Source organism: Myotis myotis, unplaced genomic scaffold (assembly GCF_014108235.1).
Source record: "Myotis myotis isolate mMyoMyo1 unplaced genomic scaffold, mMyoMyo1.p scaffold_m19_p_5, whole genome shotgun sequence".
Lineage (NCBI taxonomy): Eukaryota > Metazoa > Chordata > Mammalia > Chiroptera > Vespertilionidae > Myotis > Myotis myotis.
In genome coordinates this window covers 11167889-11194386 of record NW_023416357.1, presented here as the reverse complement: position 1 = coordinate 11194386, position 26498 = coordinate 11167889, and the positions used below count along the sequence as shown (strand labels likewise).

The window sequence follows — 26498 nt, the reverse complement described above, 5'->3', positions numbered from 1 at the left end:
GAGAGAGAAACACCAATGTGAGAGAGACACATCGATTGAATGCCTCCCACATGCACACTGACCAGGGTCTGAGATCAAGCCTGCAACCGAGGTATGTGCCCTTGACAGAAATGGAACCTGGTACCCTTCAGCCCGCAGGCCAATGCTCTATCTAATGAGCCAAATCGGCTAGGGCCAATAAAAAATATATTTTTTAAAAAAGCTGAAAGAAAGGGAAAGAAAGAGAGAAAATAATTTAAAGAAAAGTTCTTTTGAATTCTTTTCTTTCTGTGTTATAGTTTCCTTGCTTATGAATATCCAAATCAGTCTATATTTAAATTCAAAGATATGGCTGAAAGAAGATAGTCTGAATCTTAAAAAGAAATCTCCTTTCTCTCTCTCTCTCTCTCTCTCTCTCTCTCTCTCTCTCTCTCTCTCTCTCTCTCTCTCTCTCTCTCATACACACACACACACACTCCAATGTAATGTGAGTGGAGAATTGATTTATCAGAGACAACTGAGACCCTAGGGATTTAACCTTTCTAAGTAACTGTACTACTAAAAACAGTACTAAGTTTGAGTCTGCTGATCAAGTTGTTGCGTCTTGCCTCACTTCATGGTATTTTAATTTTCTTTGAAGTTGTACCTGAGATTGGGGAGTCCACACATTATAAACTTATGTGTATATAAGGCTTATGTGACTCTAGAAATCAAAGAAAAATATTTGGTCAGAGCAGTACCTTTGACACAGAAGCTGTACTACTAATACAATGAATGCACATCATAGGATAAGAGCTCTAAGTTGGGGGGTAGGTTTCTAAAAATAACTACTCGATACTTTCTGCGTCTTCACAGCCTTACACGGTGGAGGATTTCCTAGGCTTACCTTGTTAGATTGCATAATCAATACACCATGTTCTAGCATGTAATTGAAGGCTTGATTTGCTTGTCTTCAATGGAGGTTAAGTCTCTAAAGTTCAGTAACATGTACTGTTGCTGATATGTGTGTTTATTTCTTCACTCTCAATAAGAAAATGAATTGTAAAAATATTTTCTAATCGAATACAATAATTTTTCCTGGTGTCATTTACCTTTTAAACTAGTGATTCAAACAACTTTAGCCTAAGGCACCAAGAATTTTAACTGGTATGCGGCAAGAATTTTTAAAACATGCAATACCTGACTGTTGAGTCAGGGGCACTGACCTCTTTTCCCTTAAATTGTCAAATAAAAAAATGACAGCAATGAACACAATAGCCATTGGTGTGAATGAATCAAAATTATACCTATGTTTTGCCAGACTGGCAAAAATACAGTATATATTTTGGTGTTCCACAGAATATTAGCAATTAGTCTGTGTGTGCCAGGAGGTGAAAAAGGTTGAAAATCACTGGCCCACTGGGATGTTTTTATATATTTAATTAGCCACTGATCTAATAAGAGTATATTTTCCTAAAATAGATAACACTGGTTGAGCAATAGAGAGAGCAGTAGAGTGCAGTCTGCATCATTGTACCCAGAAATATTGTGATAATTTAACTTGTACTCTCACTTCAGAATGGAGATGGTTTCACCAGACCATGGTTGATTTTTCCTCTTAAATGCCCATATGTGTATAGAGTATAGGATAGCAATTATGAAGGTACAGTTTAAAAGCGTTTTCACAATGGGCCAATGAAGAGATACCACTTCTTACCATGAGGCCATGGGCAAATTAAAGAAACTTTGAATGTCATCATTGTTAGAAAAATGAACATAATGAAAGCTGTGCTGGCTACTATAAGGTTGTTGTGATGATCACCAGGTCCTATTAGATTCTTATTGTAAGAGATCTACATAAACTGAACTCAACGCTTTTGTTGTTGGTGGTTTTATGGTTATTACTGTGATAATGCAAAAAAGTTAAAGTGATAGTGTCAGGCATTTAGAGATACAAAGATTTGTTTTTCAATTCTTAGACAAACCAGATGAGACCTTAGGTATATTGTTCCTTGCTTATTAGATAAAAATAAAGTTAGGTGCTTCGAATATATATATGTATGTATGTATGTATGTATGTATGTATGTATGTATTTACTTATGTATTTATTTTATGATCCTGGGGATTCTGAAACTCAGCTTGCTCATAGAAAAATAAAATGCATTTTTGCTATGATCTCTTAGAGTTCCAAAATTTCTATGAATGTATGAATAAAAGTCAATCTACTATAGGAAAACAAAAGTTTAGTGGATTGATTCTTTTATTTTATTTCATTATCTCTTCTTACCTCTGGTAGTGGAAAATCAGGCACAGTGGGAAATCCAAATTGAAAAAGAAAAAGAGAAGTTTCTTTTCCATAACATCAAAACTACATGGATATGTTCAATTATAAGGGCAAATTCTACCATTAAAAGGGAGAATTTCAGAATTTGTAGTGGGTGAGAGCTTGACTCTGTGATAATGGAAAAGCTCTCTTGAATCTCAGTGTAAATAACCAAATACTAGGTGAGCTTGTCGCCTTACACATTTCTCTTCTCCATGGTTTAAATTTTTCTGTATTTTAGTTATGCCTAACTCTGAACATTGGATTTTAATAAAATTCTTCAAGATTTTTATATTTGTAGAGATTGGAATTGTACCTAGAAGTCATAAAGTGCTCTATATATGTTTGTTAAATTAAAACACATACATACACACATTATTAGTAAGTATAGACCCTCATTTACAAAACTACTTTAGGTGGAAAACATCACATTTATTAGCTTTTTTATACACAGCCACTTTATATAAAGCCTCTCAATTTATCTTCATAAAAAGTATAAATTCTTTCCACATGACACCATCTGTCCTACAAATTGACATATAATTGACATATATGCAAATTACCTAAAAATATCTAGTGCCTGACTCTTATCATTTTATGTGTGTGTTTGTGTGTGTGTGTGTGTGTGTGTGTTAATTCTCATCCAAGGATATTCTTTCCATTCATTTTTAGAGAGAATGGAAGGAAGAGAGGGAGGGGGAGAGAGAGAGAAACATCAATGTGAGAGAGACACATTGATTGGTTTCCTCCTGCACACACCCCCAAACCTGCAACCCAAGTACATGACTTTGACCAGGAATCAAACCCATGACCCTTCTGTTCAGGGGCCAGTGCTCTAACTACGGGGCCACGCTGGCCAGGGCAAATGCCTCACTCTTTTGTATGGTAACAAACATTTGTAGAACTAATAATTAACAACCACCACCCAAGGGTTCCAAGCAGGCTGAAAAGATGTTCTTATGTCTCCCGTTCCTTTTCCGTCTATGGTGCTACCTTCTTTACTAAGAGCCAAAGTTGGAGCCTGGCAAAGATTATGGTTCTTTGTTTTCCCTTTAATTTCAGTAGTTTTTACACAGCCAATATGCTAAAGCCTCGTGATTTAATGAGCAGAGGTAAATTATTTGAGAATGCTATCAAAAGAGATGATCCACTAATTTGTAGCTCAGCAGTGCAGAGCTGTTTTACTAAAATCCAGAAAATTAATTTAAAAGTGCAGGTTAAGCAATAGCACTTGCACCGGAGGGCATCCCGGCTTAGTTTACTTTGGCCAGGCGCTGAGTGAAAACCCCCAGACCAACTGATGTCTCGGATGGAACCTGCCTCCCTGTGTCACATGAATCTTCCATGTGGAGGTCTCTGGAGGATTAAGCCTCAGGCAAGAATTTCCTTCCAGAGCACTGGCCCCACTAAATGGCAGGATAGGTGGCCCCACCCCAGGCTTGGGGAGGCGGGGGAAGGAGAAGAGCGCTCTGAGAGCTCTCAGCTAACAGGAAAGTGTAAACATGAAATACAACTGGATGGCCGAATCATCTTATTGACCTTGAACTCTCCAGAGAATTTTCCCTTAGAGGTTTTCTCTGATGAAAACCTGAGATAATGTTTCCTCTAAATCCCCTAACGGTGGAGCAGAGGTTCCCTTCTGTTGGTTGAACTGAAAACAAATACTTGAAGAATGTCTGTGTGATGGTTATGTTCTTAAAATGCTTGTAAAGATGGAAAAACCTTTACCCATGACCAAGAGTTAACATTTATTGTTTTAATGATATATACAAGCTCATGAATCCTTTTGGTGCTAATGATTCTGCTATTTCACAGACCAAATGTTTCAGTACATTGATGTCCTTAAATGTATTTCATAGAAATAAAAAAAAAATTAAGGGAAAAAAATGCTTGAAAATACTGCATTATAATGATCATGAATTTTACTCATATAAATTGTTAGGAACTATGTGGCTATGATATTTGGAATGGAGAGCATTTATATTGTAGTTCCAACAGACCTGTGATTGAATTCCAGCTTTGGCACCCACAAGTGTGGCTTTGAAGAAATTTCTTAATTTTTCTAAGCTCTGCATTTCTTACCTTGAAGAACAATATCGGGTTTCGAGAATGTTATGAGGAGTATTGAGATGATGTAATATTATTTTGCAGGGAGTTAAGTGTTCAGTGTATGTTACTAACTTCCATTTTTCCTTTATATTTATGCATTATATAAAACTAGAGGCACAGTGCATGATTTCATGCCCATTGAAAGGAAATTAATTAGAAGAAATATTTTAGAGGCCAGGGAGGAACTGCGGGAGGGCTCCAGGGTGTGTCTGGCCCGTCATGCCCAGTCCCATCGGCCAGACCGCAACAGCAAGCTAACCTACTGGTCGCAGCATCTGCCCCCTGGTGGTCAATGAACATCATAGTGACTAATGGGTTGGACACTTAGCATATTAGGCTTTTATATATATAGACTAGAGTCCAGGTGCACGAATTCATCCACAGGTAGGGTACTGAGGGGAATGGGAGAAGCCGGAATGCCATTGGCCCTCCCATCAGGCAGTGGGACACCCTTGCCAGCCCAGGATCCAGATCCATCCCGCTGACATTTGTGTCGGGAGCCACCTGGTGGCCACTTTATATTGTTTCTTCCTTGTGGAGCATCAAGGGAGGGGAAGTGGCTGCAGTGCCCGAGGCCAACTTCCAGGAGGCTGGCGGCACTGTTGGGATTGTGCCAGTGGCTCTGATCTGTTGGAACCTGGCCTGTTCTCTGGGGATTGGACCTGCAGGACTTCTGAGGGAGTGAGTGGCTGCCAGCAGGCTGGTGGGCCATCTGGATAGGTCTCAGCTGAGCAGTGCTCCTGCTATGAGAGCACACTGACCACCAGAGGTCAGCTCCTGCATTGAGTGTCTGATCCCTGGTGGTCAGTGCATATCATACTGACCGGTCGTTCCGGTCATTCAGTCACTTAGGCTTTTATATATTATAGATATGTTTACTAACACTTATCTGTGCAAAAATATGTAAAGTATGTGTGCTTATATTTACTTGTACAAACAAGAAAGAGACGACAAATGAAAATATTTTGCTTAAATGCTCATTGTAATTTAAAAATTAACTTAAAAATCTTAAAATTGTGTCTGATTTGGGGCCTTTCTATAATAAGTGTTAATGGACTCAGTATAAAAATATGGGTTAATATACATGCCAAATTAAAAAATAATTTACTGATTATTTCAATTTTATTCTAAAGTAATACACTAACATTAAGAAAAATATGGGGAAAATATCCATTATCTCAAGCATCATTAAATTTTAATTTACAAATCTACTTAATGCAAATTTTGTGTTTGATCATCATTATCGAAGCAGGAAAGAGTACACTTAGAACTTGAGGGATTAATTGACCAGAAAACAAGTCTAGACTAAGCTCTAAGACCAAGCCAGACATCATTCTTTCTATGGCAACAGAAGTTTAGTTATGCACCAACTTTACATTTTACTCCTAGAAACTCTGTGATCCCTCCTGTAATGAAAAGGGATTGGTGCCACGGGTACAAATGCTTATAAGCAGATCATAACACTACAAATAAGAAAAAATAAATTTCTCCAACTGAAAAAATATGTATGTAATTATATATTATTTTAAATAAATTTTATTAACATTTTAATATATTTTATTGATTTCAGAGAGAAAAAGAGAGGGAGAGTGAAATAGAAACATCAGTGGTGAGAGAGAATCACTGATCAGCTGCCTCCTGCACACCCTAACCTGGAATCAAACCATGACCTCCTGGTTCATAGGTCTACACTTAACCCTGAGCTACACTGGCTGGGCAATATAGAAATCATGGTATTTAAATTATTTGGAGATATTGCTATCAAGAATATATATATATATATATATATATATATATATATATATATATATATATACACACATACATACATACATTCTAAGAATAAAAGAGCTTCTGTCCTGTGACCTAATGGAAATAATTCAGTACTTCCTAATACATTTTGAAATATAGTACTCATATGTAACAAGGTTGGCAGATTGTAAAATCCAAAAAAATATGGTACTGGTAGGCCAGTGGTTCTCAACCTTCCTAATGCCGTGACCCTTTAATACAGTTCCTCATGTTGTGGTGACCCCCAACCATAAAATTATTTTTGTTGCTACTTCATAACTGTAATTTTGCTACTGTTATGAATCATCATGTAAATATCTGATATGCAGGATGTATTTTCATTGTTACAAATTGAACATAATTAAAGCATAGTGATTGATCACAAAAACAATATGTAATTATATATGCGTTTTCCTATGGTCTTAGGCGACTCCTGTGAAAGGGTCGTTTGACCCCCAAAGGGGTCACGACCCACAGGTTGAGAACCGCTGTTGTAAGCTCTCTTTCTTCCTGCATACTTTGAGTTAATGCTTGCTTTGCACAGCACTATACTACGGGAAATGCCATATATATTTCTACTGAATAGGAATGTTTGTACTGAATAATATTCCTATTGAATAATTCAATTTAACATGGCCTCATTGAGATGACCTCCACTTTTCTTCCCATTGACATTACAACTTAATATGATCTGTAACACAAGTCACAAATAATGTTTCATTCCGCTAAGATACAAATATTCTCAAAGATGTTTCTTAAATATTTCTGTCCATAATAAATGTATGAATCTAATAATTCTAGGGTATATATTTCAAAGAACAAACAAATCTCAAATTAATACTTAGAAACAGTGGTAATTCTCTTTCAATCACTAATCACTATAAAGCTTGCTCCCAGAGTCTATAGTCATGGCTGCCATACTTCAGCACTGTGAAACTGATAGAAACCAGCTGTTACTATCCTCACTGTTCTCTTATATACAGGTAGTCAAAGATTTTACCTCTTTAACATATTCATGCTCACATTTGCTTTCAATTGATAAAGAAGAGTTAATTCAGGTATTCAATAATAAAATATGTTGGCTTCTAAATTAACAAGAAAATCAGTTCAAATGAAAGATGATGAACTGGAGAACTTTTTGTTCACATAAATGACTTAATGTGAGTTCAATGTCCTATTTTAGGAGATCTAAGGACACTAGAATAAATGTTTTCTTTTGTTATTGTTCTTTTCTTTTCTTTTTTGCCAAACCCCATCACCCCCACCCAAATTCAATAACAATACAAGCAAGGTGTCAAAACAGATGCCTAGAAAGTATTTTAAGTTAAACCTTGAGGAAACTCAAAATATACCTTTATCTATATGAAAGTTCCCAGATGGAATAATAAATTTACCTATGTATGTTCCTGTTAATTTGGCTTAATGTATCTTCCCCAAAAAGTAATTAATTTCAATGATGCCTCAGAGAAGTAATGAATTAAATGAGTGAACACTTTTGAATAATAAGAAATTGATTTATAAGGAGTCATTTGTTAAGCCTTACCTAAAATTATAAACAAGATAAACCCTAATTAAATCAGAATTCATAGGTAACTTATTTTTTACTTTTAATGGGATCCAAGTTGTATGTAAGTGGGTAACATTTAGATGACATGGTAAAGCATTTAGAATATATAGTCTCCCGTGTGTGTTATTATTGATGTAGACTAAAATAGGATAGAGTCAATTTTAAAAGATGAAAGGAGAATAGCCAAGTAATAAAAGAAATATGGTATATTGGGAATAGAAATGTCCCTGAATTTTCATAAAACCCTCTCAGATCCTGCTTTTCCTCCTTTAGGTCTCCTCTTTGCTTTATTTTAATTTACTATATTAAATAAGAGTTTAAATGTGAGATTTGGGCTGAGCAGTTAATTTCTCAGCCTTAATATTTTTCTTGAAATTATCAGTATGGTAGGTTTATAAAACCAAGAGCTATATCATGTAGTGGTTAGTAGCGTAGTCTTTAGAGCCAGAGCACCTGGGTTCAAACCACGGAATCTTCCGCATGCAGACTGGTAACCATGGTAACCTTGTCTCCACAAAGTTGGAGAGCCACTGCTCAACAATTCTTCCGGATCAATCTTCCTGGAGTACGTTCAGTTGATAGCGTTCCCTGCTGAAAACTTTCAGCAGCTTCCTGTATCGTGTTGAAAAATATTCTCACCCCTCTGACTCTGGCCTCCACTCTGTTTCCTACTGTATTCCTTATTCTCTTACATATCTTCTCTATAATTTAGACTGGCTGATTTATGAGAAACTCTTCAGGTAGATAAATGGACAGATAAATAGATGGATGGATAGATAGATAGATAGATAGATAGATAGATAGATAGATAGATAGATAGATGATTGATAGATAGATAGATAGATTAGATGATAGACAGATAAATGGCAGCTTGACCTCATTTTAGAAGTAAATAACAGTGAATTTCACTTTATGAAACTTAACTCTTTCAACCAAATGGGATCTGTTATTTTTGTCAGCATCTACATGCAAGTCCAAAGTTTACAAGGTTGGGCTTTTAAACCTTATAATGTTCAATTATTTAAATTAAATTTATTGGGATGACACTGGTTAGCAAGATTATATAAGTTTCAAGTGTATAATTCTATGGTACATCATCTGAACATTGCATTATGTGCCCACCCCCCAAAATGAAATCTTCTTCCATCACCATAGAGTTGGCCCCCTTCATCTCTTACTATTCTCCCCTCCCCTTCCCTCCGGTAACCACCATACTATTGTTAGTGTCCACAAGTTTTTGTTTGTTTGCTTTATTGTTTGTTCGTTTATTGCTTTCAGTTTTATATCCCACATATGAGTGAAACCATATGGTTGTTAATATTTTCTGACTTATTTCGCTGAGCATGATATTCTCAAGATCTATCCATGTTGTCGCAAATGGCAGAATTTCATCTTTCCTTATAGCTGAGTAGTATTCCATTGTATGTATATACCACATCTTCTTTATCCAATCATCTATCAAAGGACAATTTGGTTGTTTTCAAATGGCCACCAAGACATTTTTGTTACTTATCAGTTTGTTTATTGGGTTTCTAATTGACAAGCTTTTTTGGAACCCTCCAGAGGGTAAAGAAAGATACATACAAGAATGAGAAGTATGAGCTCGGGAGATCTAATATGTGAACACGAGGGCACACTTGGTGATGAATGCATGCTACACATTAGACAAGCCAACATTATTTATTTTATTAAATGTATTGGAGTGACATTGGTTAATAAGCTTAACCAATACATGATCTGTATATTGCACTGTGTGCCCATCACATCCAAAGTCATGTTCAATTTTTATATTCTATAAATTTGATTTTGGAAAACCCCGTTACAATATGAACAAAATATCCACATATATTTAATATTTTAAAAAATAACTTTAAACATCTCTGATCATGCAAGAGTTATTGACTGAGGCAGGAATGGCTTCCTGGGCGTGTGGGTAGGGTGTGACCTTGTCGTTGCTCAAGGACACTGTCAGCAGGACCCTGTGTTTGGTTTAATGCTCTGCTGCTGCTATCTTGAAATTCTTAATTGTTTTATTTTTTATTTTATGTTTTGTAAGTGCAGTCCCCTGGGACAGTGGGGCATGGACATGATGAGCAGAGGCCGCAGGGGGCAGCTGGGCACACACAGGGCCAGGCCTGCAGGCACAGGAGGCAGTGCAAAGCCAGCAGTTGGCCAGGCACCAGGCTCGCACAGGCATGCCTCATCAGTCTGGGATGCTGTGTGTCCCCAGCGCCACCAAAGCAGAGCTCACCAGGCTAGCAGTGGCAATGGCAGCTGCAGCAGCAGTAGTGGCCGCCAAGGAGATAGGGGGAGCTCCCCTGAGGCAGACCGGGAGAGAACCCACGGCGAGAGGCCAGCTGCCTGTCACTCCCAGGAGCCTATTCCTGCAGTCTCTACACAAATATTAAATCTTCTGCCCAAGTTCCAAGGCTGTGTCTGCGGAGCGCAGGAAATAAACTCTGCCAATAAATTATTACCAAATAGAGAATACACATGGACATTGCAAGAAAGCATTTGAGGGAGTTATTAGAATTCTTTGTTGCTTACAATGCCCAGTTTTGAAAACATCTGCAAAGCAAATATCCACCAGCCTAGAAACACAGATTAAATTCAAAGATCATGTTATGTTGATGGAACATAACACTGTTTTCATGTGCAGCTGTAAATGAGCTAATTATTAACAAGGAAGATAATTTTTTTTTAAAATTAAACTCTTTCTTGTAATTGAAAGTAAGGGAAAATAATACGTAAACAGGAATTTGGGGTTGCATACAAATCATAAAGCTACTTTTGGTTTCCTGTATGACCTCAACAAGTTACCAGAAATGTTAGAGAAAATATTAAAATACCATTGAGACATTTACATCAAATTCAGTATAAAGGCAGTAGAAGGGATGCAGTTGTTCTGTATCTTGATTGTGTTGATTAATACACAGGCCTACACAGACAATAAAATTGCGTAACACTAAATACACACACATGAGTACATGTAAATTATTAAAATGTGGATGAGATCACTGTATTGTATCCATGTTAATTTCCTGACTGTGACATTATATTATAGATGTAACCATTGGGGAAAACTGGTGAAGGGTACATCTTTATTATTTTTTATAATTTGCATTTTAAACCATAATTAACATACAAAGATTAATTTTTTAAAAATCACATTTACACATACATGAAACTGACTTGTATGAAGTGTTTTATCTTTGTAGATAAATTCTTCTATGAGAATAAACTCCAGCGTACTGATATTTATATGTTTATAAATAATTTATCAGAAATTTATCCCAATGTTAAATCAGCCTACAGAATACTCTTAATAACTCCAGAAAAATTTGCATCAACAAAACGATCTTTCTTGAGATTAAAAAAAGCATCAAGAATTATTTGTGATCTTATTAGCCAAAAGCAACTGATGCCACTTTCAATTTTATCATTAAAAACGAAATTTCGAATTAAATGAATTTTGATACCCAGGAAGTGACTTTGCAGAAAATAAACCAGAAAAAGTGTGTGATCAATCAAGATATTACAATAATACAGTATTATTATTTATTGTATGATATATAATCATACCACAATATTTTTTAAATGATGTACCTTTATGTTGTTACTAATCAGTCACTATTACCATGTTAAGATTTGTAATAATATATTTTAAAGGAAAAATATTTATATATTTTGTCTTTAACAATGTTTTTTTTTTTTTTTCTGAGTTCTGAACTAAAACGTCCAAACTTTCAGTTTATAGTGGGCTTCATAAATTATGTAATTCCGGGCCTAGGAAATTTGATGCAAATTAAACAAAAAATAATTTTATTAAAGGGTAGATAAGGTATATTGGACAGTTTATTTTTGGAGAGTTGAGCTTGGAATAAACTTTTGAAATGACATCATAAACTGCATCTAATAACTAATCTAAGAAGTCATCTTATTTCCCCCAGAGATTTGCCAAGATATTATTTGCTTATTTTAATCTATTTTAGTATTTTTTAAAAAGCCAGTGAGATTTATCATCAACCCTGACATTTGTAGGTAAATCTTTCCATTTATCAGACCTGTATTTCAAACTGCTTACTTTTTTTATTTAAGAAATGTAAGATTAAGGACTTCACAAATGTAAGAAATATAAGATTAAGGACTTCAGAAAGGCCAGATTTTCTGGAAACTTTGAAATGAGCTCATCAGCATTCATCCTTGGCATTTTTATGTGATGCCCACACCATTGTCCCAAAAGTGATTTTAGTTTTAAAAACAACAAACCTAAAACTGAATAGGAAGGTATATCTTAACAGTGGACTATGGTCTAGTTCAGTGGTTCTCAACCTTGACTGCACATTAGAATCACCTGGGAATCTTTTTAAAATCCTGATTTCTGGGCCTCATCCTCTGGAAATTCTGTTTCTTTGTTACTAATGTTGTGGCCCCACCCCATAACAAAGAAACAGAATTTCCGGAGGATGAGGCCCAGACATCAGGATTTTAAAAAAGATTCCCAGGTGATTCTCATGTGCAGCCAAGGTTGAGAACCGCTGGTCTAGTTCATAGTGCCAGGCAGGCTTGGAACACCATCAGGTCTGTCTGTGAGCCATTAGGAGAGCCTCCTGTGCAAATGCTGCGTTCCCAGGTGTCTCCAGGCTCAGTGACTGGAACACTCCTGTGTAAGGCCGTGCTCACGGTTTATCCTGCTCTCCGGCTGGCTCAGTCCCTGTTCTCTTTCTCCTCTGTTCCAGAATGACTCTTGGGGGAAGCAGTACTCCTATGCGCTCTTCAAGGCCATGAGCCACATGCTGTGCATCGGGTACGGCGCGCAGGCCCCGGTCAGCATGTCGGACCTGTGGATCACCATGCTGAGCATGATCGTGGGGGCCACCTGCTACGCCATGTTTGTGGGCCACGCCACGGCTTTAATCCAGTCTCTGGATTCCTCCAGACGGCAGTACCAAGAGAAGGTAATGTGTTTTCTCTCTAATATCTCCAACCAGCTATTTTGTAAATTTAACTAATAGTGTTCAAGAGAACTAAACCATCTCCTCTATTAAACGTGTAATGAGATAAAATGTTTAAAGCAGGAAAACACAATCTGTTTCGATATTTTGAGGTTTCCTCAAGATGGTCCTGATAGCTTTCGTTTCCAGTTTCTCTCTTGAATGATAATTTTTTAAAAAAAAATACTCTGAATTTGCACTCACAGGAAAAATAGTTACATGCTTCAAAATGTCTGAAGCTGCTCTAACCGGTTTGGCTCAGTGGATAGAGTGTCGGCCTAGGGACTAAAGGGTCCCAGGTTCAATTCAGGTCAAGGGCATGTATCTTGGTTGCGGGCATATCCCCAGTGGGGGGAGTGCAGGAAGCAGCTGATGTTTCTCTCTCATGGATGTTTCTAACTCTCTATCCCTCTCCCTTCCTCTCTGTAAAAAATCAATAAAATATATTTTTTTTAAAAAGTCTGAAGCTGATTTAAGGTATTATCAAGGTTCATGTTCCTCAGTTAAAATAATAGAAAGCCTTCTCTAGTATATGTTAGAAAATGTTAGCTGATTAAATGGGGACAGGCGTCCATTGCCTGTGTCCCTCTGTGCTCTGTGTGTTAGCATCGTAATTCATATTACAATCCGTATGCTTAGCTCAACATATGTTGCCCTTGTGTCTAGATAAGTCATCACACTCTCAGTCTTAAACATGCATATTAACAGCTGCTATCATGCATTCATATACACCATGTGTTAATTAAAATGTTTGCCGATCGAAATTGCCCAAAAGAGAGAGTAAAATTAGATATATGCAATTATTTATTCTAGGATTTTTTTTTTTTCATGTGCTGAACAACTTTGGCTGAGGCTAGACCTTGGAACCTCAGAGAGTTCTTGCATTCCTGACTAAACATAAGTAATGCTCTGAAAGATAAATAAGAATATTTCATCACTGAAGGAATAATTTACTCTATAGGAGCTCTGTTGAACCTGAGAACATAGAGTATACACCTTGCCAAAGAGCATTTCTGATAGTAACAGTTCAAATAGTTCTAGATCGCTACTTTGGTGAGAGATCACGGCTTAGACTTCTAATTCCTTACAAAATAGCCAAAGGTCGTTTCAGTTTCATTTGTGAAAGTTTTTAACACTGTACTCACACCATGGGGGAAAGGGAACCTAGGTACTTTATTTCTCTTGAAGGAAATTACATGGCCACCCACTGTTATAAAAGCAAGTGGTATTTTATTACTAAAGAAATGAAAAAATGAACCATCAGAATTGCTTTGAGGTTCATTTTAATACAAAGCCTCCAATTAAATTGTAAAGAACAAAGCCCATAGTGATGGACAAGAGAATGAATTCAACTGTGACTTTGACTAAAAATTGTACCTTAAAGGAATTGGGGCTAAATTTATGGGGATTTAAGATAAGACTACAACACAGAATATGTTTCTATTAAGCTCTTTCTTTTTCCCTTCTGGTTGATATTGTTTTTCATGAAAATGCTCTTTTCCTTCCTCCTTTTTGTCCACAACATTACAACTATTTTCTCAAATACAAATGAGTCTCCAAACCCCAGGATGGCATTTATTTCCATTATATTGCATATTAAGTGGACTCACCGTTTCTGTGTGTTTAGATCAACTATATGAACCAGGTATAACTTAGAAACCTAATTCATTCATTGATGTAATCATAGACATTCACAAAGAAAGCTATTAATTTAAATCATCAAGTTTTGGTTTTTAATTAAATGTATTGGGGTGATGTGGGTTAATAGCATTATATGGGATTCAGGTGTATAATTCTATGACACATCATTGTGTGCCCAACACCCAAAGTCAAATCTTCTTCCATCAGCACATATTTGACTCTGTTTAACTTTTTACCTCTTCATCTTACAAGTGCTTAATAGAGGGCAAGCACACTGGGAGTGGAATTTCTGAGTCCTATCATTATTCTAAGTTTAACTTTTTGAGGAACCTCTTATTTTGTAGTTATCAGAACCATCTGCCAAGAATGCCTAATCAATTAATATTGATATTATTTTCACTGCCATATATTCATTAGCAACATTTTTTTTTTTATGTAAAAGAAGCAAGCTCCAATGAATACCTTTTATAGTAGCCATTCAGAATGCGCTGGTGTTCAGCTCACCTAATTTTGGCTCCAGAGTTCACTCTGAGGTTGAAATTGGTAAACCATCAATCCTTAGTCTTTCCTTGTAAATGAAGGACTATAATCAGGACTATCACGTGCATTTCTTATTCTGTAGAAATAATTTTTTAAAATCAGTCTAATCTTGCAAATGTGTAAAAGCTAATGGTATAACCAGAGACACAGGCGGGCACCAAGCCCTGCCCTCCTTTTCAATCCACTCAAGTCCTGTTTGCAATAAAGCACATTTCAGACCATTGAAGATAAAGTGATTATGGTTAGTATACTTGTTTCCCCTGTAATAAGACCTTCAGGAAGAATTTGGGTGGACATGGAGTGGTCCCAAATCAACTTTTAAACTCTATTTTCTAGCCAGACAATTACAATTATTGTTCTCTCAACAAACCAAATGCTTCTGACCTGACCCTCCTTTCTTCCTAACCCCTTCCGTGCTTGTACCCCCTTCACTGTTTACATGGATTTTGTTACTGGACTAAAAAGGTCTATTTTCCTTACACACATCAAAGCCCAATCAGATAAGAACAAAAGTTTGCAGCAAAGAAGGGTTTATCAGTTGAGGAAGTGTCCCACACTAAAGACACAGGTGAGCTAATGCTCAAAGACCTGGCTCCCAGACGGCTTCCAGGGGATGGATTATATTGGGGGGCGGGGGGCATCAGTCATGGTGACTAAGGGAGTTAGGGTCATGGTTTCTACTGATTGGTTGGCACTGCAATAGGGAGTCATTGGTCATTACACCTGGTCCTGACATCAGCCTGTTGTTGCTTCATCTGGTTTTCTCAATTTTCTGGGCCTGGAGCTGAAACACAACTGAGGCCTAGATATTGTCTCTAGTTTGACTGAAACTGTGTCTGGGATCAACAGACCCTGGGCTTTGTTCCTGTGACTGTCTGATGCGGATCAGAACCTCATTGTCCTGAGGGCTTAATGGTTAAGGGAGTGAATGTGCAAGGGAGAGGAGGCAGGTGAGTCAGGTGCTGAATGAGGCCAGCTCAATCAAAAGGAGAGAAAAGAGAGAAAAGGTCACATTGAAGAGATGATGTTTTTGTGTGTTTCTGTCCTATCCTTCTCTCTGGAAGGCTGTGACGTCTTCCCTGATTATTCCAACTCATAGTAATCTGTTGGTTGTGTGTATTCTATCTGTCCAAGGGAGAATAAGCACCATGGTGGTCAGATCTGTGTCTCTGCTGATGTGATTTCAGCCCCATACATAGCAACCTCAGTACAGTGATGCTGAGTATACAATAGTACTCACATGGGACCCTGAGGAATAAGAGTGATTACAGGTGTCCAGCCTTTATTCTAGCATAAATGAGAAGAAGGGGGTAATAATTTGTGTTTTTCTGAATGCTGTCACTTGAGTATACATGACAGCATCTTTTAAAATATATATTATGTATTTTATTGAGGCATATGTAAACACTAGAGGCCCGGTGCACAGATTCGTGCACTGGTGGGGTCCCTCGCCCTGGCCTGCAGGGATTGGGCTGAAACTGGCTCTCCAACATCCCCTGAGGGGTCCCAAATTGCGAGTCGGCGGTTCTCAGGTGGCGTACACTGGAATTGGGCTCCCTCCTCTCTGGTTCTGGGTGCGTCACCCAAGAACCACTGCTGCCAAGTGACTGCATTTCGGCAGCTCCTGCATTGAGTGTCTGCCCCCTGGTGGTCATTGTGCATCAGAGCGACTGGCCAGTTGGCCAGTTGGCCAGTGGGTTGGCCAGTTGCTTAGGCTTTTATATATATAGGTATTGTAAACATGTTGCCTCAGGTTTTACAGCAATTGATGGCAGGTATAGGTATACATATGTTTGATATAAACACATCACTTTAGAAACTAAATTTTCAATATGCTTTCCCCTCTGGAATTCTGGCCTTGATTTCCCTGTAAGTAAGAGGTGTGTTATTATCTAAGTGTCTTTCATCGGGGTGAAGAGATTTCTTAGTTGCTGGGTTGATCAGAAGCATGTGTGTCTTTAGGCCATGATGGATCCACTGTCTCAAAAAGGTGGATGGGGGAGCAGGTTGCTGCCCTCATGTAATTGAGTCTTTAATTTTAAAAAATATATTTTACCAGAGTAATGGCAAAGCAAAGAGGAAACATCGGAGTGATGGCCACAATGGTTTATAAATAATCTTTTTATTCAATTAAAAAGACAGAAGCAACAGTCACCACCTCTTTTGCAACCTTTCTTCATTATATCAAGAAATTTAGCTAGTTGAGCTGCTGATTTGGTTTATTGATTTGGAGGCTCTGATAGTATTTGTCTTCAGAGGACAAAGGGGCTTTGATGTATATTGATCGTGACCTTTGAAAATCATATCGACCCAGAGCTTAAATGAAAAAGAGCTTGATACCTCATTTTCATGGGCAACATTGTTAGGGGGAAGACTCAGCTCTAAATCCATGTGCATTCAGCAAACTGTTTCCCTTGCTTTTCTTTATTATTCGCAAAAGCGTCTTTCCTTCCTTTACAAATGAGAATGCCGCCAGCACAACTCCCACATGGCTCCTTAATTAGTTGGAAAGATTTCCGATTGTGCTATACCATATCCTTTTTCTTCCTGGGAGCTGAATTTATCCCACTCAGAGTGCCAGCTAGTGCCACCAAACGTTCTCTGGCCAGGAAGATCCTAGGACAGGGGCTGTCTGTGGGATTCTCTCCTAGGGAAACAGTGGGGCAGTAGCCCTGGAGTTAGCATCATGTGGCCACTAGAGTTGCTAACAAATTAGGCTCCTGGCAGAATGATGACAGTTTACATTCTCAGCTGGGAACTTGTTTTTATATTAAGTAAGTACTGTTATAGAGAGAGTCACAAGTAAAGAGAGGGAGTTTGAAGATGTTAATTTAGTTCAGGAGAAAAATATAATTTTGCTAATTGTAAGTATCTTAAACCACTGATTTTCTGCCTTTATAGTTTAATATATCCCACTGGGCGATACAGTATCCCTTTTTAAGAAGTGATACTTTCTGTACCCATGTTCTCTGTTATATGTTGAAATTCCCTGCATTTTTATTGTAGGTGTTCATGGTTTCAGGTGTGTGCAAAGCGCTAAAGATTCATCCTCGCCAACCCCTCATTTGGTACTTTATAGTTTACACTTAATCATGTATTGCACATCTAACAGATTCTTGTAATGGCTCATTGCATTTCCCACTATTTTATTTATTGATTAATATATAGATCTAATTTTTTAGAAATGTTTGAATTTTCATTTGAACCTACTCCCTGCAGTTCTCTTTCAAGTGGGTTTGCTGTACTGTATTGATGTCCTTTGTGTCATAAGACATAAACGTACTGCTAAACACATTCACAGGGCAGAAGCTGGTCAGACAGGGATCCACTAATCTGACAAGAATCAGTGCATGGTTTGGTAAGAATGGAGAGCCCTTGGGCCTTTGAATTATGAGGCCTGACTCTATGCGAAGAGAGATGTTAGAGAGTGGGCAAATATATAGAGCAAGAGGTGATGGAAAAGTAAAATGGAGGGAGAATGTATGTCTTCCATTAAGCTCTCTGTTAGTAAACTTTGGGGTGCATTATTGAGAATGTCTCTTATGTACTGTGCCTTAGCTACCAGGGTAACAGAGTCTTTAAATAATCATTAGTGAAGTCAGACTTCTTTTTCCTTCTTAAGATGTATGAAATGAGGTAAATCACGAATTTTTAACTAAGTATGTTGATAGTGTGACTTGAAATACAATTTGATATACTACAGCTGAAGCAAGTATCAACCATTTTTTATTTTTTTATTTTTCCTGATATTTCTATCACCCAAGTGGCATCATACATAGTTTACACAATATTATTGACTATATTTGCTGTGCTATACCTTACATTCCCATGACTATTGTGTAATTACCAGTCTGTACTTCTCAATCCCTTAACCTTTTTCACCCAGTCCACCAATCCCTTCCCCTCTGGCAACCATCAGTCTGTTCTCGATATCTATGAATCTATTTAAATTTTGTTCATTTGTTTGCTTTGTTTTTCAGATTCCACATATAAGTGAAATCATATGTGTGTTTTTTTGTCTTTCACTGACACAACATATTTTCAACTTTTTATTTTGACTATACTAATATTTCACTTAAAGGAAACAAACGTTTATTCAGATGGTAATATGAGATAGATGATTATATTCTCCATTCACCATTTAAGCTTTGCCAAGTGAAACTACACTACATTAGTATATTCATTTTAAAAGATTTCTCACTGTCCTCCTACTTCACCAAGTTATTAAAGTTAATGAACTAAATTTTGAATGTTATTTAAGAAATTGGGGAGAAGCTATTATTAAAACAGCATTAACATATTTAATGAAAAGTGATCTTTAACTTCAGTATCATCGTTTTATTAAGGGATGTTTAGAGAAGACCCAAGATGTGTATTAAATGAGGCAAATAGATTATTTTAACTTTTTCCCCAATGAGAACATAAAATACTGATTTCATTTTAATCTTGTAATTTTTTTTCCATTTCCCAGTAATGGGCTGATCATGAGAACACTGAATTATTTTTAGTTATTGACAGAACTATCTCTCTTACCTGGAGCCCAGATTTCTAGTGATAATATCTTTCTGAATCCTGAATTAAGATTCACCTTCAAATTTAGTGGAAAAGAAACATGTTAGAAGCAGAAGCAGAGCTGCTAAAAGCAGTTGCATAGTGAGAAACAGCATCTGCAAGCAAGAGCAGGCACCGGGAAATATAAAAACCACGCTCAGCAACCAGAAAGCCTGCCCTGTAGCACCAGGCAGTCTAGCAGCGTAGGAGCACACCTCATCGGCACAGCTGGCCTTCAGAGGGTTTAGCTCAGGCTGTGGTTGGAGGACTCCTATCTGGCGTCTGGGCCCCACTGAATTTTGAACAATTTATAAAATGTATTTTTAATTCAACGGGAGTTCGTTCTGTTTTGATGTCATCTGGCTGGCAGACTGTAAAGCTGAGCCGGCCCTACGGAGAGGAGGACTGCGGGTAGCAGGCGCTGTAAGAGCTGAGGAGGCCCCGAATCACACAGTCACGGTGCCAGAGGGGATGCACAGCTCAGGCTAACTGCAGGGCAGTGAGCATTCGCAGACCACGTGGGGCTCAAATGGAAGATGATAATTGTTCCATTCTGTTTCCAGTTTACCTAAACTTATTGCTTTTAAATTACATCAGTGTTTAATTCCTACATATTTTTCATCCAAATATTTTAGTACTTCAAAACAAACACAGAAATCCTGGCAAACACTGAAAGACACCTTTAAAAATGTTGTGAACATTGCTTAAAATATCAGGAAAATTTACAAGTGATGTAAGAAATGGTTATTTTGAAATATATTTAAACTAGAGGCCCGGTGCACAAAAATTTGTGCACTCGGGGAGGAGGAGGGGTCCCTCAGCCCAGCCTATGCCCTCTCGCAGTCTGGGACCCCTCGGGAGATAACGACCTGCTGGCTTAGGCCTGCTCCCAGGTGGCAGAGGGCAGGCCTAATCCCTAGGTGCAGCCCCTGGTCAGGCTCAGAGCAGGGCCGATTGGGGAATTGGGGCGCCGCCCCCTGTCATGCACAGAGCAGGGCAGATTGGGAGGTTGCGATGCTACCCTCAGTCACGCTCAGGGTAGGGACTATTGGGGGGTTGGGGCACCGTCCCCTGTCACACTCAAGGCAGGGTCGATGGGGAGGTTGCGGTGCCACCCCCTGTCATGCACAGAGCAGGGCCCATCAGGGGGTTGGGGAGCTCCCCCCTGTGATGCACAGAGAAAGGTTGTTTCCCCAGGTAGGGATTTTCCCCTGAAGTTAGGGAGGGAATAAAACCTCTTAACTAAGTGCCAGGCGGGTAATTAATCACTTTAACTACGAACAATCATGCTTAAGCTACATAATCTTTACTCCCTGGAATGGAGATAAGAAATGCCCTAACCTTTGTAATAGAGATTGATAGGATTGAATCAACTGGTATAAATACAGATGTAATAAGACAGCAAGACACAGAACTTAGAATACAGAGCTTAGAACACAGAACTAAGAAGACAGAACCTGGCTGGAGGACCTAGCAAGGGAACATGGCTACAGAACCTGGCTGGAGAACCTGGAGAACCTAGCAAGGCAACATGGACACAGAACCTGGCTGGAGATCCTAACCAGAACTTTGCTGGAGATCCAGACCAGAACTTGGCTGGAGATCCTGGCTAGAGATCCTGGGTAGGCTGCTGATCAACTGAACGCTGTCTCTGTGCCCTTCCTTCTTCGCCGACTCCATCCACACCTTTGGGGACCCCTGGACCTGCTGGGGTTGGACCCCGGCATATGGCGCCCGAACAGGGACCCCTAGGTAAGCCCCACTCTCGGGACGGATCGGACTCCACCGTAGGAAGAGGGTGGATAGTCTTCGCCGACTCCGTCCACACCTTTGGGAACCCCTGGAACAGGATTCCCCTAGGTAAGCCCCCCCCCCCATTGAAAACCCCCACACTCGGGACGGATAGGACTCCACCAGGGTGCTACAGACCCCCCTATAGAGGATAAGTAGGGTAAGAAGGTAGATAGTACAGAACTTAGATTGAGAAGATGTGCCATACTGAGTCCAAAGAAATAAGACTCTGTATTGATCTTTAGATTAAGAAGATGTGCCATACTGAGTCTAAAGAAATAAGACTCTGTATTGATCTTTTAACACATATGCTTGCTAGCAGAGGAACTAAGGTTACTCCCAGTCAGACAGAACGTTTTATACAAGAAGTATGTCCATGCTTTTCTGAGGAAGGAAAGGTAAATGTAAAGGCATGGGAGGAGGTAGGCCCAAGGAGCCTTATCCTTAACCCCACTGCAGCCTTTCCACCCTGGGAAAGTGCAGGATTGGCAAGCTCTCCCTGGGATGACAGATCAGGACTCAGGTAATAGCGGAAAGCGCCAATCCTACTCTTAAAATGGATACAAGAGAGCATTTGGGGTTTATCTTTTTAATGCCTGGCTTTTAAAAAATAAAAAAGGGGGAATTTGCCAGGAGCCGGTCCATGCTTGCTGTTTCAAGGGACCTGGCATATATGGCATACTGTTCTTAATATGTTTGCTCACCTTCTTGGCACTATGTGTTTTAACCAAGGTCTCTGAGAAAGGGTGTTTCCCCAGGTAGGGATTTTCCCCTGAAGTTAGGGAGGGAATAAAACCTCTTAACTAAGTGCCAGGCGGGTAATTAATCACTTTAACTACGAACAATCATGCTTAAGCTACATAATCTTTACTCCCTGGAATGGAGATAAGAAATGCCCTAACCTTTGTAATAGAGATTGATAGGATTGAATCAACTGGTATAAATACAGATGTAATAAGACAGCAAGACACAGAACTTAGAATACAGAGCTTAGAACACAGAACTAAGAAGACAGAACCTACACAGAACCTACAGACAGAAGAACTTCGCTGGAGAGAACATGGCAAAAGATCCTGGACTGAACCTGACTACAGAAATTGGCAAGAGAACCTGACTAGAAACTGGTGACTGAACCTGGCTGGAGAACCTGGACAGAACCTGGCTGGAGAACCTAGCGAGGGAACATGGCTACAGAACCTGGCTGGAGAACCTGGAGAACCTAGCAAGAGAACATGGACACAGAACCTGGCTGGAGATCCGAAGCAGAACCTCTCTGGAGATCCAGACCAGAACTTGGCTGGAGATCCTGGCTGGAGATCCTGGCTAGGCTGCTGCAGAACCTCTCTGGAGATCCAGACCAGAACTTGGCTAGAGATCCTGGCTGGAGATCCTGGCTAGGCTGCTGATCAACTGAACACTGTCTCCGTGTCCTTCCTTCTTCGCCGACTCCGTCTACACCTTTGGGGACCCCTGGACCTGCTGGGGCTGGACCCCAGCAGGTTGGGGCACCGCCACTCTCACACTCAGGGCAGGGCCGATGGGAAGGTTATGGCTCTACCCCGTCACACACAGAACAGGGCCTGTGGGGTGTGGGGGTTGGGGCGCCGCACTCGGTCACACACAGAGCTGCAGGGCAATCAGGAGGTTGGGGAGCTCCCCCCTATCAGGCACAGAGCAGGGCCGATCAGGGGGTTGGGGCGCCTTCCCCTGTCAGGAACAGAGCAGGGCCGATAGGGAGGTTGTGGCCCCGCCCCCTGTCACACACAGAGCCACAGGGCGATCAGGGGATTTGGGCGCTGCCCCCTGTCATGCTGATCCCGGTGCCGGTGCCGGGAGACCTCGCGGCTCTGCTGATCCCGGTGCTGGGAGGCATATTACCCTTTTACTATATAGAATAGAGGCCTGTTGCATGGGGGGGGGCTGGCTGGTTTGCCCTGAAGGGTGTCCTGGATCAGGGTGGGGGTCCCCACTGGGGTGCCTGGCCAGCCTGGATGAGGGGATGATGGCTGTTTGCAGCTGGTCACACACCCTTCAGGGTGGGGGTCCCCACTGGAGTGCCTGGCCAGTCTGGGTGAGGGGCTGAGGGCTGTTTTCAGGCTGGGACTGAAGCTCCCAACTGCTCCTTTTTTTCTTTTTTTCTTTTTTATTCTGAGACAGCTTTAGCTCTGAGGCTCCAGCTCTTAGGTCTCCGCTCCTGAAAGCAGGTATCTGGTTTGTTTAGGTTCTACAATCGAAACTCTGTATTAACTCCAGGTCTGAGATCCCGGCTAGCTGAAAGCTGGTTTCTGGGGTTTGGTTTAGCTTCTATTTTTGTAACTATGTTTCAAACTGCCAGCTCAGAGGCCTGCAGAGGCAGGCGGGGAACGTTGGAGTCCTCCGTCACTGAAGCAAGCAAGCCTCATGTTAGTTTCAAGCTGCCTGGCTGCCGGCCGCCATCTTGGCTGGCAGTTAATTTGCACATTGCCCTGATTAGCCAATGGGAAGGGTAGCGGTCATATGCCAATTACCATGTTTCTCTTTTATTAGATAGGATGCTTTCAAAGGGTGAAAGAGTAAAAGCCTTAATTATCTGGAATTTTCTTTTCTGGAACACTCTTCTCTGATTGGATGATTCATGCTTCCCAGCTTCTTGGCAATAATAGCATAGCCTCCTAGTCATGCGAGCTCCAGGAAGCTGTATGTTGGAGAAATCACAAAATTTAGGAAATTAAGTTTACAAATCAGTTCTCTCTTCTTTTCATAAATGATTCAGGTGACTATATTCCAAACTTCTAAAAATTAATAAAGTATTCTGTAGACAATCACAGTGAGAACCCTTCTATTAGGAAAATGAAAAGCCTAGAAGAATGCTCCAGCCTGGCCGGTGTGGCTCAGTGGGTGATTGACCTATGAATCAGATGGTCAGTGTTTGATTCCCTGTCAGGGCACATGCCCCGGTTGCAGACTCGATCCCCAGTGTGGGGCATGCAGGAGGCAGCCAATCAATGATCTCCCTCATCATGGATGTTTCTATCTCTCTCTCACTTCTTCTCTGAAATCAATTTTTTTAAAAAAAACATGTTTTAAGGTGCTTATTGGTTCTATTTCTGGTCAGGGTACATTCCCATGTTGCAGGCTCAATCCCCAGTTAGGGGGCGTGTAGGAGGCAACCGATCAGTGTTTCTCATCGATGTTTCTATCTCTCTATCCCTTTAGCTTCCTCTCTCTCTCTAAAATCAATAAAAACATATTTTTTTTAAAAAATAATGCTCCAAATTTATAAACTATGGTAGAATAGCATCCCATTTTCGTGTTTTATTCATTATATGAATAATCGGAAGCTGAGTCCACACAAGTCTTTTACAAAGAAAATAGCATTCTGAAAATGAGTGTCCATGGCACTCACCAGTATTAGAGCAGATCTGTAAGAACACATCTGCATTTTAAATGGCCAATTACCATAAAAATAAGGCTAACATTAACATGAATATTTTCTTAGCGTAAAAGCTGCTGACTAAATTGTGTTGAAGTTTCCAGCAAGGGAAAGAAGAAAGATTTTTCTGTGTAAATATCCTTTTTATGATTTTACTCTAAATTAATTCACATTTTTGAGATAGGAGGCCTGAGAAACAGAGAGATTGAATTATATTCCACCTTCACAGGTCTAACTAGCAGAGTGGCAGAGAGAAAAAGCACCATTTTTATTTTCCAGCTCTGTGCTTTAGAGAGATGCACAGGTAGCTAAAGAGGATACAATGTGCAGAAGTAATTTGCAGCTTGGCCTCTGCATTTTTCTTCCAACCTCCCAAAATTACTATTCCAAGGTTGTAGCATTTGTAGAAACAGTATTCTCTGAACAAGATGATACTCAAGTCAAACAATGAATGAGCAGATTAATTGCATTGCTCATTAGTTGAGCTCTTGTATTAGTGAACTAGATTGCAAATGGGCCTTGCTTTCTAATATAAATAACTTTTCACTTAAAAAATTATTTTGTCAGTGCAGTTTAGGTGCTCGTTGGCTTTATAAATACTGAATATACACTTTAGAAAATCAACTTTTATGATTCTTAATTACAGAATAAATTAGCACCCTACAGATTTTATAAAGTTCCCAGTTTTTCTTTGGCTATATTTGATATAGACATAATTGAGATGTCTGAGGAAGTTATTAATATTTTATTACATTTGTCAATCAGATGGATGCACAAACCTTGCATTTGTCTGAAAGCAAATGTACCTGCCACTGTGAACATCCTTTCAAAACTCTAGTGCTGCCTAGAGATCTAATGGTAAACATGAGGCATAATGCAGCTGTTTGGCATTTATCACTAAAATCTCCCAACAAACTTTTAAAGGCGTTACTTTTCTTATTTAGTAGTTGGAGAAACTGGAATAAATGAATTATAAATTTTATCTCCAGATGCAGAGCATTTCACTATTTTAGAATGTGAATAAATAAGTCAATTTCATGGGTTTTGCTAGCAAATGTTCTATAGATTCAATTTTTTTCTGGAGCAGAAGTATATTGAAATACTTCTTTGGTTGGTATTATATTCTTTTATATGTTAACTAGAGGCCCGGTGTGTGTCCCTCAGCCCAGCCTGCACCCTCTCCAATCTGGGACCCCTCGAGGGATGTCTGACTGCCCATGTGGGCCCGATTCCGGGTAGTCGGACATCCCTCTCACGATCCAGGACTGCTGGCTCCCAACCGCTCGCCTGCCTGCCTACCTGATTGCCACTAACCACTTCTGCCTGCCAGCCTGATCACCCGCTAACCACTCCCCTGCCAGCCTGATCTATGCCTAACTGCTCCCCTGCCGACCTGATTGCCCCACACTGCTCTCCCCTGCTGGCCCAATAACCCCTAACTGTCCTCCCCTGCAGGCCTGGTCACCCCCAACTGCCCTCCACTGATGGACTGGTTGCCCCTAACTGTCCTCCCCTGCCAGCCCAATTGCCCCTAACTGCCTTCCCCTGCCAGCCTGGTTGCCCCCAACTGCCCTCCCCTGCTGGCCTGGTCCCCCCCCAATTGCCCTCCTCTGCCAACCTGGTCACCCCCAACTGCCCTGCCCTGCCTTGCAGGCTTGGTCCCTCCCAACTGCCCTCCCCTGCTGACCTGATCACCCACAACTGCCCTCCCCTGCTGACCTGATCACCCACAACTGCCCTCCCCTGCAGGCCATTTTGTGGTGGCCATCTTGTGTCCACATGTGAGCAGCCATCTTTGACCACAGGGGGGTGGCCATCTT

The 26498-nt window shown here is 39.9% G+C and overlaps 1 protein-coding gene across 1 annotated transcript in view; it reads left to right on the top strand.

Annotated features, from left to right (window-relative positions):
- The window catches only part of HCN1 (hyperpolarization activated cyclic nucleotide gated potassium channel 1), a 302101-nt gene that overhangs the window by 206088 nt on the left and 69515 nt on the right, over positions 1 to 26498 (top strand). Inside the window, exon 4 of the mRNA XM_036310979.1 lies at positions 12489 to 12707. Within this exon, the coding sequence (XP_036166872.1) occupies positions 12489 to 12707 (219 nt within the window). The remainder of the gene's footprint in view (positions 1 to 12488; positions 12708 to 26498) is intronic.